The sequence below is a fragment of the Lampetra planeri genome, chromosome 10 (genome assembly GCF_965212315.1).
Source record: "Lampetra planeri chromosome 10, kcLamPlan1.2.h2, whole genome shotgun sequence".
NCBI classification, from domain to species: domain Eukaryota; kingdom Metazoa; phylum Chordata; class Hyperoartia; order Petromyzontiformes; family Petromyzontidae; genus Lampetra; species Lampetra planeri.
Window position 1 is genome coordinate 11,393,006 of NC_136116.1, and position 13,801 is coordinate 11,406,806.

Genomic DNA, 13,801 nt, shown 5'->3' on the forward strand with positions numbered 1-13,801 from the left:
ATCTCGATTCCAATCCACATTCAATAATCGCCTTAGGTTCCAGTATTCTGCAATTTTTTTCCCAGTTTTTGCCTTCCACTTTTTTCAGCTAACTTTTTGCACGTTTACTTTTGCCTCGCTCGTATTCGTATGTTGAACTTCTTTCGCACCGTACGTAGCTGACCGTGCCCATCGGAGGCACTTGTTCTTGAGCCAAAACGTTGCACCCTTCTTTATCACATTGTTCTCAACAAATTCCTGTTACTGCTCGCTCAATCAAAATCGCGAAGTCGACGGTGCACCGCTGCGTCCAACGATGATGCGATTGCCCTCGGAGGAGGGCGGCTGCAGCGGCGGTGCTGAGTCCCGTGCCGGTGCCTTCCATTCTCGATCGCTTTCTGTTGTTGTTGTTGTTGCTAAATTTGCCTCACTGACGCGTGCAATCGCTCGCTATCACTCGCCACACTGTGTTATCACTCGTCGCCGCTCACCATCACTCATTATTGCCTGCAGCGCTTTTTTTATTGCTCTTTGTAAATCATTACCGCTTCGTTAGCGTCCAACCGTTGCTATTTTGCTCATTATCATATTCTTGGTTCTTTCGGTAAAGTCACGTAGAAGGGAAATAATGAAATAAACATAAATAAACAATACAATTCTCACGACGTTTTGGCCACAACGCAAGCAGCCGTCTTGAGGTGAAGAGCAGGGCTGTCGGAAAGAACAGCTCTGTTCTGGCCTAAACGTCGTGAGAATTCTATTATGTTTTATTTTTCTTATTTTCTTATTTCCCTTCTACGTGACATTACCGAAAGAACCAAGAATATGATTCCCTGCAGCCACGGAAGCTTTAAATCGAAAAAATTGCTCATTATCCATTTTTTCTGGTTGTCATCACTTTTTACCGTTCTTAATCGTTCAAAGTCGCTTGTGCTAACTCATTAATGCTCACTTCCTAGTATTGCGACTTGCTATTTATCTTTATTGCTCTTTACACCTCATTATATACATATTTTTTTTAAGTTATAAAAATTTACAGGTCCCAAAGAAACATGCAGACGTGCATGCTTATAATGACACTGAGACAGTTTTTAAAAATGTATATTTAACTTTTCGCACCGTACGTAGTCAACCGTGCTAATCGCTCCAAAGAGATGGAGCGATGAAATAAGCTCATGTGCAGGCAGGTGCTTGGTGCATTATATCGCAAAATCATGAGATATGCCAGCAGATTTGGGAGGCCTTTATTCTGCAGTGGATTGACTTTGGCTGAGATTTGATGATGAATGTTTTTAAATCCTTTATATTAAGTTCACTTGCTTGCTTGCGCGCTTACGACCGTGCAAATCTTTCGGTCGTTTTTTAACCCACTTCCCGTGATCCAATCGAGCTGACATCTTGCACACAGACTCGTTGTGCGTGACAATTTCTTTTCGTGAATTTTTTTTCCAAAATTTTACACTTTTTAGGAAAACATAAATTATATTTAATTACCAATTGCTTAATGGTTGCAGGCAATCATCTGACCCATAGGTGGCAGCCATCTCAAGCCAGAGGACGAGATGACTCTAGCCGCCACGCATATGAAGGATTTAGAGTGAAAAACTTTGTTTTTACGGGTAATTTTTTTACAATCTGTTACCACTTGTTACCAATCGTTATTGGTAATTATATAATTGGTTCTCACATTTAATTCGATGTATATATTGTAAACGTAACAATTTATTTTATTTCATGGATCGATGTGGTGTTACAAGCCCAGTGAATACAATAAATCACCTAATGCTTATATAGTAAGTTAAACTGAGTCGCAGACGTGCTCTTGGAGGCAACACATTTATTGAACACCAACACACGGGGTAACTGCCCCTTAACATAATAACAACCTATGGTGGTGACCACCAGGCTAACTACACTAATTACAGCGTAATGAGCTACTACAGACCGGACCACAGCTTGGGTCCAGGTCCACGTGTTGGAGAGACTGTAGAACGTAGACGAAGGTTTCTTCAGGATGAACAACAACGCCGGTCCCTCTGAGGGACCCGGCTTCTATCCACTGCGGCGTGGCTGGCTCCGCCCTTGGCCACGCCCACCTTCCAGAACTCTCAAGCAGGATCTCGACCCGGACCACGTGACCACCCCTAGCTCCCCACTTGGGGCCCCTGTGTAGACCTAACAGGTCGCGTGTCCTCTCGGGTCAAACCAGAGTGCACGGCCTTCAGTAACCCCTTCCCGACGGCCAGCACTCTCACACCCGATCCTCTAGGGCTGGCATTGCACGCCGAGCGTGATGCCACCCAGCGCTGTCAATCAGCGCTGACCGAGCCCCTCTAGGGCCGGTACTACACCCACATCATCGTGGTGTCCGCGATGTCGTTACACCGCACGCCGTGCCTCTCTAGGGCCGGCACTGTACAGTGACATCCCCCGGTGTCGCTGCACTTACACTAAATCACCTGTATTGTTATTTGGATTTTGGATCACTAGCAGGGCCACATTGGCTTCAAACCTGTTGTTTTAGAAAAGCAAGTATGAACGAAATGGTGGATTCCATAAATGGGCACCTGCAGGTCCAGTGTTTCACAAATGCTGCTCTGATGTTTTGAAGGCTGGAGGGTTGATAGCACGAGGGCATTCAATATGGTGTTACACTGAACAGCATAAGGCGTGCCTATGTTGGTTGTTTGTTTGTCGACGCTGTGAACAATAGATCGAATGTGAACGTCCTGTAAACTTGAATGTGTTCTCTGAATGCTGAATGACTGTGTTGATTTGTTTCTGTGGTTGAGATATATCATGCGTAATCTGATTCACTTTTATTGTTATTATATATGAAGCGTCCAATATTGCCATTTTGTCTTTTAGAATATTAAATTACATTGAGAGGCTATATTAGTAGTTATAACTTTGCATTTTTATTGTTTTTATTAAATTCATTATCTGATACCTCGACCTACATTACAGTGCATATTGCATGCCATTAGGCTCACTTGAGTAACCCATCAATTGTTTTTTTTATTAGATGTTTCTATTGCAGATTGTTTCTGCTGATGATCAGCGTTCACCTTGGCACTTCTGCAGTCAAGATAATTATAGAATGCCTTATAATGTCTTTATTGGCTGTTTATGATGGGTGTAGCATTCAACTTTGGATATTGTTTATAATTTTATATTCACATCTAAAACCGTTCAATTGAAATAATGCACGTGGACTATGCAATTGCAGTTTTTACAAGGCAATTAAAATTGTACCAATTTTACTTTTATTGCTCGGTAATTTCAACTTCCATTCGGTAACGTTTTGCCAGTGGGAGTGCATGAATATGAGATTGCATGAAGAGTTAGAAGTGGAGTTATGGTGTTTATTGGATATTGTACTGCGTGCAGATTTCTTCGACTTGGGTTTGACTCCTAGGCATGAACAACATACATTATTCGGCAATATAAGATTCTGAACTTGGCTACGTATTGGGGGGGATAAAAATGCACAGGGGATATACAAACTTGCACTTGATTATTATATGAAGGAAATCTTCAGTTAAGCCAAGTGGCCCCACGCAATTCACATGTCAGCCCTTTTCCTCACGCTGAAGTGATGTTGAGCGATTTCATATTGTTCTAGCCCGTAGCTTTACACATAACTGCACCGTACTGCTAAATATTTTAGCAGTATGTTAAATTAATATTCTGAGATCACTCACGCATGTAAAAGAGTGAATACCTAAAAAAAATAAAGAAACTCATACGACGCTACATATATATTGTCCAGTTCTTCTGCAGAGTCAGCACATGATGTTTTTAAATCTCGATCTACCTACAGCACTTTACCCTGCTTGCTTTATGGAAATGTTTTGACAGTTCAAAGCGCATTGTGTAGTAAGCCCACAGCATGTGCAATAGACATGACAAAGGTTTGTGGAATTTTAAGAGGTTACGTATTTAATCATGTCTCGTTAAAGAAGACGCACTTATAATTTTAAGACAATGTCCCAGGGGTTTTACAATCATATTTACAGCCATGTTTCCACGGTTACAGGCTTGCTTTTCTCCTAACAAGTTACTTTATGAGTGAAAACTTGTGTAGACGAGAACGTGCTCTCACACATAATTACATAATCGCAGCATTCATTAGTTTGCACGGCGCATTTCATGCATGTAATAGAGAACAACGAATGCATGCATTGTGTTAGGAAGTTGGTCATAAACCTTTCCATTAAAACACAGATTCAAATTGTATAGGAATAAATCACAGATAAATGCACACACGCATCATATACGTTTTCCAACTATACACTATGCGCAATTGTTTTTTCTCGCTCTAAAATGAATAGATTGTTCTTGGAAGCTAACGTTCAGTACCTCAGATAATAATAATAAACAATGCAGAAAATAGTTTTATTTCCTGAGACCAAAATATCTCTTAAATGTAGTTAGTGTTCTAGTCTCGACTCTTTTTATTATGATGAATTGCCTCCACCATGTTGTACCTCTTGGTTCCCCTATTCCACCGTATTTTATCATCCTGCACAGTGTGGGCTGGTGGAGGTGGGGAGTGTACAGATGCACAGTAGAGTCGTGGCACATTTTGTTTTATTCACTGCCCTCTGCTACACAACCTCGTAGCCCTCTGCAGTCTATAGCAACGTGTTGTGCATTGGTAGTCGCCCACTCAAGAACTATTCAGTCTCAGTCCCACTTAGCTTCTCAGATCGAATGAGTTTGGGTGCATTCCAGGTGACTTGGTCGTAGGCCTGGCGATATGATGATGACCAGCTGGGTTATTTCTGCACGTACGCTCATTCTGTACAGTCTCGGAGCACACGATGTCACTTATACTTTAGTTGTCCTGTGCGTTATTGTATGATGCACTGCAGTGTATACGAGTTTATTGGCTGTCTCGCAAACCCTTTTGTGATTTAAGTTCATGTGTTCTCTACTACCTATGTGCAGCGCTCTGGTCAATCATGCTTCGTAATTCCGTAAGCGCTTTGGGACTGAGTTTTATATTTGTGTGAGGTGCGATCGTGAATGATAATGATGAAGTATTTTGGTTCAAAAAATTACTGTACGTTGATTCAGTCTCTGCCCAAGACCTGTGATTCCTTGGATCTGTTCTTTAACTCGTTAATGGTTGGGTTTTTTCTGGTGTAGAAACACACAATCGTAATTTTCAATGAGAGGATATTTTGCCTCCAACATTTTTCCCCCACTCTGCTACCAGGAGGATCCAGGGGCATATTTATGCTATATATGGGAGGGTGCTAGGAATGTGTTTTTCAGGAGGACTTGGGATTCCGACTGTAGCTTTTGGTCGTTATGTTATTCCTGGAATTGTGTTTGTTGAAGCCCGGTGCATTAAATGTAATCATGAGGCTGGATCAACAAGTATTGAGCCTCATATATATACAAAACACGTATAAGAGACACCTTATTTTTCAACAGTAACCCTAATTAACAATGTCTTTTTTCATATCGTTCCTGGAAGCTTTTCGATTCTCGACAGAAATAAATTATCTTCCAGTCCATTCACGCACAGCGTCCTTCAGCTCATCATTATCATCTCCAAAAAAGCTATCCATACAGATGCTCCTTCAGTTTGGGAAACAAGTGAAAGCCACCGGGTGCCAGACCTGGAGAATCGGCAGCATGTGGAGGTCTTCTTGAAGCGGTGACACTTGACACTATTGGCCTTTGCAATTGTTGCACTGCCATGCAGAAGCAAGGGTGTGTATCTCATTTTTCCATGAGTCGATGGAGAAAATACGCATAATATCGACCCGTTTATTGTCTCTTTGTGTGGCATGAAGTCAATAAGCACCACACATTTAGTGTCCCAGAGAATGGTGCACGTGATCTTGCCTCCAGAGTGGTGCTCTGACTTGAGTTTTTTTGAGTGTTGCAGTTGTTGTGGCCACTTGTTTAGACTGCCGTTTGGACTCAGGGCCATGGCGTTAAATCCGGGTCTCATCACTGGTAATACGTCACTTCTAAAACTCGTACCAATTGCCTTTATAGGGTCAAGGTTTTCATGATAAGTCACCAGACGCTCCCTCTTGATGTTGCACGTCACCATTCTGAGGACCCAACGTGCACGCACCTTGTTCATTCCCAAGTTATCTTGCAAACTCATGCTCAAAATTTCAACGAATAACTTATAACATTGGACTGATGTCACTGCGAATTTAAACACAGTTATACTGCAGTGGAACTGCCTAATTTGGATATGTACTTACACATCTAAAAGTAACATTTAAAACATGATTATCGATTTTGGGACATGTAGTTGCAAAGTAATAATTAGCTTCGACTGCTCGGCATACACAGATTAGTTAAAATAACAACCGTTCCTTGAGGGACTGACAGTTGAATTTGAATGTACGGTTGCAAGCTTCTTTTAAACACATTTTCAGCAGATCAAAATCACGGTGGCCACCTTTTTCAATGGAGTCTCAGCTGGCTCATGTTCACCATAATCCATGACGATGCCGAACTATCTTAAACCTCTGATATGCGGGGATAAAGAGGGCTCAACCATGCCTAGCATAGCCGGTTTGATAAATACAATAACTCCACAATCTTTGTGAAATCCACTGCTGGATGAAGGCACCACGTGCCGAGCCAGCAGAGGTGTTAACTATGCTTCACGTTGGTCAGTGCGGGTTGGTGCACGGAGTGGCATACAGGACCGGTTCTGATATAATTTTCCCACTTGCGGTGGAACTAAGACGGCTTTAAATGCATACACAAATTAATCTTTCACGAACATATATTGTGTCTTAATTATTTACATGTTATATCTATTTCTACGTCATTGCATTATTGTAAACAAACGCATGTATTTACTCTGGTTTATAAATACAGCTTGCTTAGCTCGGGGGGGCTTCCCAGATTGTCAGTTTCCATGGCAAAAGGGCAGTGCACATCAAGAAACCTGTTGTTTTGTGAAAAGGGCATTGCCGTGCAGTGCACGTAAATGTGTACAGTACACTGCTGCCCTTAGAGCAGGCTCCAAATGTGATTTTGCATTTGACCAGTGTGTGTTCGCACTTCAACTGTTGGAGCACTCGGCCCAAAAAAACCGACTACAACATCTGTGCGAATGACTGGTACGCTTTGGCTAATTTTCTGCTATCAATATTTCCCGCCGTCTCTCCACAAGCCCTCGCTATTATTGGATTGCATTTGAATCACTGTGCACTTCACAAAGCCTGTGTTTGATACCCAACGGAATTGTTGCAGAGTTATCTTAACAATTTGAAACGTAAACCACAAATGACACCGAAATACGGCAAGAATTCCCAGGTTGCATACACAAACGCCGAATATAAATATTTTTGTACTTTTAAATGACATTGCGTTTTAAAAAAATACAACTATCCTGCAGCGTAGCCACGTTTTGTTATCTAGAAAGGCAGTCCTGTCATGAAAAATGGTTACTTACAAAATAAAAAATACCTTCCACGCACATGATTAAGTTGCTGTGAGTAATGACTGCGCCATAGAAAATAAAATAAACACAAGCATTCTCTGTTGCCTCCATTATGACAACAGGTGTGTCTCACAGATTCCGCAGGTTGAATATAGAAACCCCAAAATGTGTTATTTTTTTCGGCTTTGATGAATCTGCAATCTGTGGGGTCTTTCTTCTCACGGCGAACTGAATCTCGTTACGCAGCCTCCCGTAGCACGTGAGGTATGCCCCCCCCCCCCCCAATCTGCCCACTCACTTGGCCCTGATTTGTAAAGTGTGGCGCGTGGGTGTTGAGAGTGGATGTGGGTACGAGGTGGAACGCAATACTCGTCGGTAGTAATTTGCTTCGAGGCCATCCTTGGCTGACCTAAGCAATGGGATTTCAGCTCTGTTTGATGAAGCAGCCGTGCGACTCAGTGGTTCGTCTTGTTTACATAGTCGTTGTGCTAATGAGCCCCTTGGCAGGTAGACAACTGGGAAGCACACTTTACGTATGACCCTATTAACACTCAACCATATATACAGTTGTTCACGTGTGCGTACATTATGTATATGATACATGTATGCGTACGGTATATATAAGATATTATTCAGCTTATCTTGAAAGCAATTTCCACAGCCTCGCCTTGTTATTTGTTAATGTTAAGGGTGGTGACTGTTTTGTATTTTGGGCGTGGGAGGATCGGGGGAAATTGGTCTCCAGATAAGTTGCCTTGGACTATCTATGTGTATATATGCAATATATAAAACAATTTCAGTTCGGCCAGTTATTTTTTACAGAAAACAGTTGCAGATAAAAATGCATCACCAAAGCAAACTTGCAAGACAAACCATATAAAAAAAATCAGAATTTACCAAATCAATATGTGTTGTGTGCATAGCAAATGCCATCAAAATGTCACCAGTGCAGTGTCACACTTGGAAGTATTAGCACTTTGTTATTGAGTTTTTATTATTTTTTAGATAAAATAGTAACTTACAGTTTTATAGTATTTCTGATCATACGTTTGTATGTGTCTATGTAGAGTTATTAATCTTTAAGTACACTATAAAAAAAACGTTCATTACATTTTTTATTTAAACATGTTCACTTTTTTTATCCTGGATATATATGTATATGCTAATATTAATGCGACAAATTGTGACCTTTAAGTTGGTTATTCCAATCGATATGCAATCTGAAATTCACCTTTTAAAATGTAATATTTAATTAGAACCATTTTAGTGTATTATATATTTACCTAATGAAATACAATTGGCCACTTTCAATAATGATGATATGGCATTACGTTCCTACCAGATTGGGAAATATGATTGCAAAATATTTTTTGTACATGGGTTTAAGTATCGTTACGATTTTGTAAGACTTGGTCAATTTGGAGAATTTAGGATGACTGTTATAGATGTTTAGGGAGCCAATCATATGCACAATTTAATCAATCCATCACAGATAAGCACTTGAACATAAGTCTTGCCAATCAGTACATCTAAGGGTAACTAACGCCTAAATGCTTTAATCTATGTTAAATAAGGTTAAAGTTGTTAAGGGGTAGATGTTGAGCTGTTTCAAAATTGCTATATAAGGTGAACAGATGTGGAATGTACAATACACTTTATTGACACATTTTTTGTGTTTGGAAACCATGGTCCAGCATTCCTCACGTAACACTCATTATGCTTCCACATAGCCTCATCTTACATTACGTTATTCTTGATTACAATGTCAATTATAGAGTAATGCTCTTATTGAAAATGTATTTTACACAATTGTTGTATATTGTCCAACATTCTTACACGTATGCCTGTGTTAATAGACTCGCTTGACAGCGTGAATCGCAAAGGGGAGTACCCAATACTAGTTGCACGGTCGTGCACACACACGTACGTGGGAGACATCGCGGAAGGGAATATTTTTTGCTTTGATTGAATGGAGCACTGGCGATGTGGTGTGGGTGGTAGGGAGCGTGTGCGGTCCATATAATGAGGAGGGATGTATGGCACTGGTTGACAGATGGTTGTACAGATGCAGATTACTGTAATCCCACACAGGGTTTGTGCAGAGCATGCAAGCTGTAATTTACTGGCATAAAGTCCCCCAATACACTGTTGCACAGCTCCAGAATGGATTAATAATTGTGGAAATAATTATATAAGAAACATTTGTCCTCCGAGATATGGGGTTCATGTGGCAACAGCAACGCAAGCTGTTCGTTATATATTTATCTTACATCTATTTTTATGATTGAGGGATTAACTTCCCCATACATTCCACTTTTTAACAAAGTATAAAACCTTTTTATTTTATTTTAAAAGGCAAAATCAAACGGAGCAAACAAAAAAGGTGGAATATGGTTCTTATTCATTATCGGCCTTCCATTATCGGCCATCCTTTATAAAGTGATGAGCTTTACACTGACATTTTGGAAATGTGTTAAAGACCACGTAGCATTCCATGCATAAAAAACGCAAAAAAACAACTTATGCCAGGTGGTGTCAGTGTTTTGCAAATGTGTTTTTTTATGAGCATAAACCCCAGTGGATTGGATGACATTTTGCAAGGTGACCTTGACGCAAGGATAGTAATACTAATTAATACGACAGTTAGAAATAGCAAAAATATCCACGGTTACATTGTAGATTTGGAACCTGTCAATAATTCGGTGACGTAAAATGTTCTCGTGGCAATATTCATTTAAACTTCGATGCATTGCTTGTTAAGCAGTTTTCATTGCATTGGATAAGAGCTTGTTCTTGAAATAATATTATGAAAACATGTTTATTTGGACAACTTTTAACATGAATTCAGCAGCAACACTTCCAAAAAGTTGCAAACTTTTTCAATCGAAAAACTGCAATGCAGGGGTGTAATTTTAAAAACACATAGGCCAAATTCATCTAGCTATTTTGGCTGTCATTGTGCCACAAAGTGATGGAATAACTACCGCTGTTGCACAACATATGAAATATTACACATTTTGTAATTCGTATGTGGTTAATTTCTTGAAAAATCACATTCACTCCTCCAGTTATCATGTCACCATTGCATCATGTCCCAACATTGTTGTAGTAAGGTGGGGTTATGACAGAGCCCAGTAATGGGGGCAGAATGTAGAGCTAAGTCTCTCATATGCCTTACGCGACATTCCGCACCACGGTGAAGGGCAAAATAAGTTTCACGCACACATTAGCATGTGTGAATTCACGTGTGAGATGGATGGAGCCTGATTGGCCAGCTTCGTCTGGTGGCAGGATCAGTGTGCTGACATCAGCATTTACAGCTTCGATTCCTTTCGACAATCTCCCGGCTGTGAGATATTCTTTGCATATACAGGCGTCACTCATTCCATACAGTGATTTGGACCAAATATGTCTCTTGAATTAGACAGAATTGCTTTTGCAGATATTACAGATAATGCCAGAAATTACAGCGGATAATACAAAAATGTGAGAACAAACTCCACGTAAATCAGGCTCATGGTATCAATAACGGAGTAAATCCAGAAGATTTTTGACTTGTTTCAGATGAAATGTAAAAAATATTATTCGCAAAAGACTTCTTATTCACATGTGTGCAGATAGGGCTCTTCAAAGGCTCAGCATATAGAGAGTTCACTCGTAATTAGCCTTGGGCGGTGTCAGCTGCACATGCCATCAACTGCACAGATATGGCAAGGCAAATTAATGTTTTATTTGTGGGCACTGGGCACACAGTTTATGAAAACCCTGGCCACCCCCCCTCTCCCCTCATTATGTTCGCACGCTCCTTTGCCATCTCGCATCTCACTTTTGTCCCCTCCTCTTATTTTGTTTAGTAGAATTGTTTTTGCATGCCATTTGATCTTTCTTTAAAAAAGGTCATACTTTCAAGCAAGAACCTTCCTTTGTCGGTTAGTTTTTAATCGGAGGCCTCTATTTCCTTCCGTCCGTACTGTATTCAACTGCATAGACGCAGTTTCTGTTTACTCTTTAATGTTCTCATTTGACCTCAGCAGATATGAGCAAAGTGATTTTTTGAACCTTCGCTCACTCTTGTGTGAATACAATTGTTCGTCCTTGTTCTGTTCGAATCATCAATCCATTATACTAATTCAAGGCATGCTTTTATATCGTGACTGAGATACTGTTTATGACAAAAAATAGCTTACATACAAACTGCTCCCTGCAGGCTATTAAATACAAATCCCACCAAAATAGTTTTTTATATTCAAGAATTAGTCACATTTCACCTTAATCTAATTTTTTTTTATAAAGAATCTAGTTATGGAATAAGACTGATCACTGTTAAAGCTCCCATTGTTATGTTAAATGTGTCAGCCAATTTTTTTGTCGTAATAATTACAGATAAAACTATCTATATCATCGTCATTACATTACCTATAATTACCTAACCTAATTTGTTTTTTACTTTACCTCAATCTATTTTTTCATCTTTCAAATGTAGAATGTTCACAAAAACGTGTTTATAATTTCCACCAACGTATTCACTTGACAGTATTATAAACTAATTTGACCTCCCATTTTTGATAAAAATATATGTGAATTTGGCTTCGAGAATCTCAATATTTTCTGTGTGCATGTGTGTTTTGTGGGGAGTGATAGGTACAGTGGTTAGCACACTGCACAATTAACTCGGTCATCTGAATGTGATTCCCAGCGTTGGTGAACATTGATAGCAAGTGATATTTGTGCCGATTCTGGGCCACCCCTAGTTTCATTTAGTTGCAAATAAGTACCTGGTGTAGTTTTTAATCATCAGAACTGGGGAGACATAGGTGGCAGGGTCGAATACTGGCCACACCATCCCCTTGTGCACCATGTACGCCTTGATAGGTACCCACCAACAGCACTTGTCCCAGTGGTCTATAATGCTATGGGGGATCTTTATATTTGCCTTTGTGTTGAAAAAATAAGTCCTTTTATTGTTGAGTTTCAAGCAGTCTGTGCAATTGGCAGCATTCCAAACATTTATAACACTTGAGGTCTGTGATGACACAAAAAGCTTATAGATTTCAGGTACTTGACTGTTCTGCCATTAGTGTGTCACTACCCCTGCAGATAGATGAGATTTTGTTTGTATTATTCCTTTCACTTTTCTTCCAGCGAAACTGAAAATTGCTCATGGCCTCTCATAAATGACAGCTACAAAATTAGAGGACAAATTCATCTCTTGAATATTTAAACAAAAAAAATGTGTTTTCGCCATAATCCACAGCTATTCTTAAAACATACTATTGTCACGTAAAAATGTTTATATGAAAACTATATACGGAGGTGGAGAGGTGGCACAGTCTTTAACACACTGCACACAGCTAACAGCAATGACGAATTATATCTGTTAGAGCTTCTGGGCTCTATCGCCGTCCCCATCCCATATTGACTATGCACGTATGTATGTTGAACTTCTTTCGCGCCGTACGTAGCCAATCGTGCCAATTGGAAGTGCCGGGGAAAGGACAACAAACTAAACAGAAAAAGCAGATCTAGATAAAAAAAATTGCAGTGCTCCAGTGGCTCCCTAATATCAGACGGAAGAGCGTTCCAGACGGCCGCAGAAGCGCATCTGAACGCGCGCGATGCAGTGAGCTTCTTTGTTCGATGGTTATCCAAAAGCTGCTGCGAGGATGGCCGGAGTTTGGGTGATGGTTCATGCTCCTTGACGAGATCTGCGAGGTATTTTGGTTAATACTGGTAGGGAGGGGCTGGGTGGGGAGGGTGGGGCTGGGTGGGGGGTTGGGAAGGGTGGGGCTGGGAGGGGTGGGGCTGGGTGGGGAGGGGCTGGTCACCACGTGGTGCCCTTATAAAACTCAACGTTTAACCTACTCACGCCGGCTTGTGCCCGCCCTCACAGTCGGGCATATTTGCGGAATACACCACGCCGCCGTTGACCCTGGCCATTGGCCGAGCAACCCAACGTTCCTACCAGCTCCCTCCGCAGGAGGAATGTGTTTTGTGGCAAGCACTTTGTATGTAATGACTGCGACCTTCTAATGTATTTGTTCAGCAACCGGAAGCCAATGCAGCTCAGTGAGTAGAATGAAGTATCATCAGAACAACCTCCGTGACTAACAGCATGGGCTAGGCCTTAATGCAGCAGTATATTGGCAGGCTATAAATTAGTATCATACCTTTCTCCTGCTCGTAGTGATTCACATGTCTAGATGTTTCACCTTCCATGACAAAATACCGCACGTGCATTTGTGATCATGTGGTAAAATTAAGGATATTTAATTACATTGTATTGAAACATTTACTGTCATGCGTGTTATGTTCTTTCGCAGTCTTCACGTAAATGAGCTGTCAGAGTCCCGGCTTGTAAAAATAAATCTTGGAAGTATCCAAACTTGGCTA

General features: G+C 40.7%; 1 protein-coding gene across 1 annotated transcript in view; it reads left to right on the forward strand.

Moving 5' to 3' along the window:
- Positions 1 to 295: 295 nt before the first annotated feature.
- LOC144721148 (thrombospondin type-1 domain-containing protein 7A-like) overlaps positions 296 to 13,801 on the forward strand; it is a 182,920-nt gene continuing 169,414 nt past the window's right edge. Inside the window, exon 1 of the mRNA XM_078598543.1 lies at positions 296 to 353. Within this exon, the coding sequence (XP_078454669.1) occupies positions 296 to 353 (58 nt within the window). The remainder of the gene's footprint in view (positions 354 to 13,801) is intronic.